Source organism: Erythranthe guttata, chromosome 5 (assembly GCF_056151865.1).
Source record: "Erythranthe guttata isolate IM_541 chromosome 5, IM_541, whole genome shotgun sequence".
Classification (NCBI taxonomy): Eukaryota; Viridiplantae; Streptophyta; class Magnoliopsida; order Lamiales; family Phrymaceae; genus Erythranthe; species Erythranthe guttata.
In genome coordinates, this window is record NC_142537.1 from 5,500,322 (window position 1) to 5,503,299 (window position 2,978).

General features: G+C 38.1%; 1 protein-coding gene across 1 annotated transcript; it reads right to left on the reverse strand.

The window, feature by feature from the left end:
- Positions 1-1,150: 1,150 nt before the first annotated feature.
- Positions 1,151-2,568, reverse strand: LOC105976466 (protein RGF1 INDUCIBLE TRANSCRIPTION FACTOR 1). Its single transcript, XM_013001715.2, has 4 exons — positions 2,281-2,568; positions 1,982-2,170; positions 1,579-1,794; positions 1,151-1,463 (listed from the first exon to the last, which is right to left on the reverse strand). Exons 1-4 carry the CDS (start codon positions 2,281-2,283, stop codon positions 1,182-1,184), a joined length of 690 nt encoding a protein of 229 aa, XP_012857169.2. The 5' UTR covers positions 2,284-2,568; the 3' UTR covers positions 1,151-1,181.
- Between the last annotated feature and the right edge of the window lie 410 nt (positions 2,569-2,978).

Genomic DNA, 2,978 nt, shown 5'->3' on the forward strand with positions numbered 1-2,978 from the left:
CACGTGCTTTCAAAATACAACTATATACGTGCCATTTATATAAGTATAATAATTTTTTTCTTACCATAAGATTTTTTTTTTTTTTTTCTTGTCAATTGTAATAGCATGATAGCACTAAAATTATGTTAGTATACTATAAGCTTAATATTATTATTTCATATTTCAATTTCCTATTTAGTGTTTATACATATTGTTGGTTTGCAAAATGGAATTACTTATTTTTGTTATCAGGATTTGTTAGTTTTACACTACAAGAAAAAATGGTTTCAGTGACAACATAATTGTGACACTACCAAAAGTCGTCACTAATTCACTAACAACACATCGATTTTGGACCCCCACACCTCGAACTTTAAACACATAGAGCTGACATAGAAACCATCAAAAATTTCCTCAATAAAAAAAAATCTTGGAAAGTAATTACAACTTGTTCAACTCTTGAGACTTGAATTAGATCAATAATGCATTAGCTTATTTCCATCCAATCATAGTGATAATTGAAGATGCTGACTCAAAGAAAAACCTACCCATTCCCCCATCTCATCACCATTACACTAAAATCGACGGCCTTAAACAATGGTGGGCCCACCTGGATAAACCCCTCCACCAAGAAAACTGAATTATAACAAAGGACGGCTAGACCTAATTGTTGATTCCAAGAACCAAGACACCTGTCTTTTCTCCGCCCAATCATCGCTCGACACGTACCGATCACACAAACGCCACCATTTTTAACCCTGTCCCCCTGTGGGCCCCACCGGTAGGGAGGAGTTACCTCAGACCAGTCAGAACCTTCCAAATTTAGCAAATTCATAAAAACAAACAGAAACTCGGAATTAGATTGATTCTATTCCAATTCTTGATCAATTCCCAATTTCAAGAACTCAAATTGCACAATTTACCAAACACACTGAAAACTATTCATTCATATTCATGGAATTCAGAGGTTGATTACATTTTCACAACATTGTCTTATTTCAAACATCTATATATTTCACATATATCTATACTAGTAAAAGCTGGTTCTATATACAATGTACCAAGCACCCTATTGCAAAGAGCTATATATATATTTCACTATTATATATATTTTTATATTTATATATTATATCATAACAGAGGCAGATTTCTTCTTCTTTGATCTTGTTCATCTTCTTGTTGTTGGGAATTTTGGGTTAATTCTATATTTCTATAGGGAGGCCACCCATGGGTGCTCGATGCGGAATGCCCTTTCTGCGCTTGGTGGATCGGTAATTAGCCGATGTTCGGGGAGGGGTGGACGGAGAGAAACTAGGGAATAATATGGTGGCTTTCCGGCCATGATGGCTGCTGCTGCTGCTACCGCTGTACGAATCACCGGACTCTTCCGATGTTGCCATTGTGGGCGGCAGCGGGGCGGCGGCCCTCTTCCTATCCGGCGAATGCTTCTTGTGCTTTCGGAAATTCATTGACGACCCAACAATCTGAAGAAAAATACAATTGAAGAATTCAAACAACAAAACCCAAAAAAGTCAACACACATTACCAAGAAAATGAATAAAAATGACAATGGGGGAGAATTTTAAGAATTTTATTTACCTTGCAGCCAAGAGAGCAGAATCTGAAGGAGTCGAGGAGGCTGCGATCGCATACATCGCAGGTGTTTGTGACTCCTTTACCGGGCCTGGGCTGCGGCCGCTCGTTCAAGAAGACAACCTTAGCGCTGTTGATTATGTATGTCTGAACAGAGCCAATGTCTAGATACTTTTGAATTTCTGAAACCCGTATAACATCATGGTACGACGACCTCCTTATCTGTAAAAAACAATGGAGACAATCAGTATTTCTCTAAGTCAACGCCCGAGAAAGAAAATTAATACGGAAAATGGCCCCAAAAAATAAAACAGGGGAACTTGAAATTTGACAAAAATGGCAGAAAAAACTCAAATGCTAAAAGTGGGATCAAGAAACTGAATTAACAAACAAAGGGGCAAAAAAGAACCTGAATTGCTCGGTGGTCCTTGTGGTGAGACAAACAGAGAGAACAGAGAGGGCCGTTTATACAGTCCAAACAATACATATTGCATTCACTCTTGTGGGAATCGGCGTGATATTTGCACTGAACGAAGAACTGTTCTTTCAGCAGAGCTTTCAACCATGGCGGCCATCGATTCTCCTCCTCATCAGGTCCCTATTCAAAAGAAAATGAACAACGGTCAATTAAAAAAAAGAGCAAACTAAAAACAACTGCAAAAAGAAGGCCAAAAATCAATCAACAAACAAAACAAATGGATATCGTACCATTATTCGCCTGTTCTTGGGCTTGATTTCACAAACTACCGTTTCTTGGTTATCAATCGCCAGCTTTAATGACAGTAATAGAAAATGCGGAGTATTCTATGTTTGTTCTTAGAGAGAGAAAGAAGAGAGAGAGAGAAAGAAAGAGCTGGTGTGTGTAATGTGCGTGTTCTTTGGAGAAAAAGTAATGCTTTAAGGGGGAAGGAAGAAGGGAAAGAAAGGTGGCTGTGGAAAAAGTTTTCAAGTGGAGGCGGTGAGCTAGAGAGAGAGAGAAGAGAGAGAGAGTGGGGGTGGGGTGGGTACAAATGTAGGGGGTGTGGGGGTCGTTCTTATCCTCACAAAAGTCATACATAGGCGAAATCCGAACCTAGCTCCGAGGCTGAACCAGAAGATACGTTGGGCGCAAGGAACTACCGAGCCCCATTCTTTCCTTTTCCTTAATTCTAATATAATAATTTATTTGTTGGCTTTCATTTTCATGACTCTTGCATATTCTTTTGCTTTGATCTTATCAAAACCCCCCAATAAAACAATGCTTTTTTATTTTTTATCATTATTCATTTAATGGCGAGTTTAGCCAAGCATTATAAAGTGGGCTTTGCTAATTAGGATAAAACACTATTTATTTTTATGTCGACATAAAAAATAATGAGATATGCGTGGATAATACTTATGCTTTGTGGTTTTTTTTATTTTTCATT

What these genes read in the sequence shown, in the direction of transcription:
- LOC105976466 (XM_013001715.2), bottom strand. An exon ending in AGGACCACCGAGCAATTCAG is followed by an intron (nt 1,795 to 1,981) that starts GTTCTTTTTTGC and finishes TGTTTTTTACAG; the next exon opens with ATAAGGAGGTCGTCGTACCA. An exon ending in TCTGCTCTCTTGGCTGCAAG is followed by an intron (nt 1,464 to 1,578) that starts GTAAATAAAATT and finishes ATTTTTCTTCAG; the next exon opens with ATTGTTGGGTCGTCAATGAA.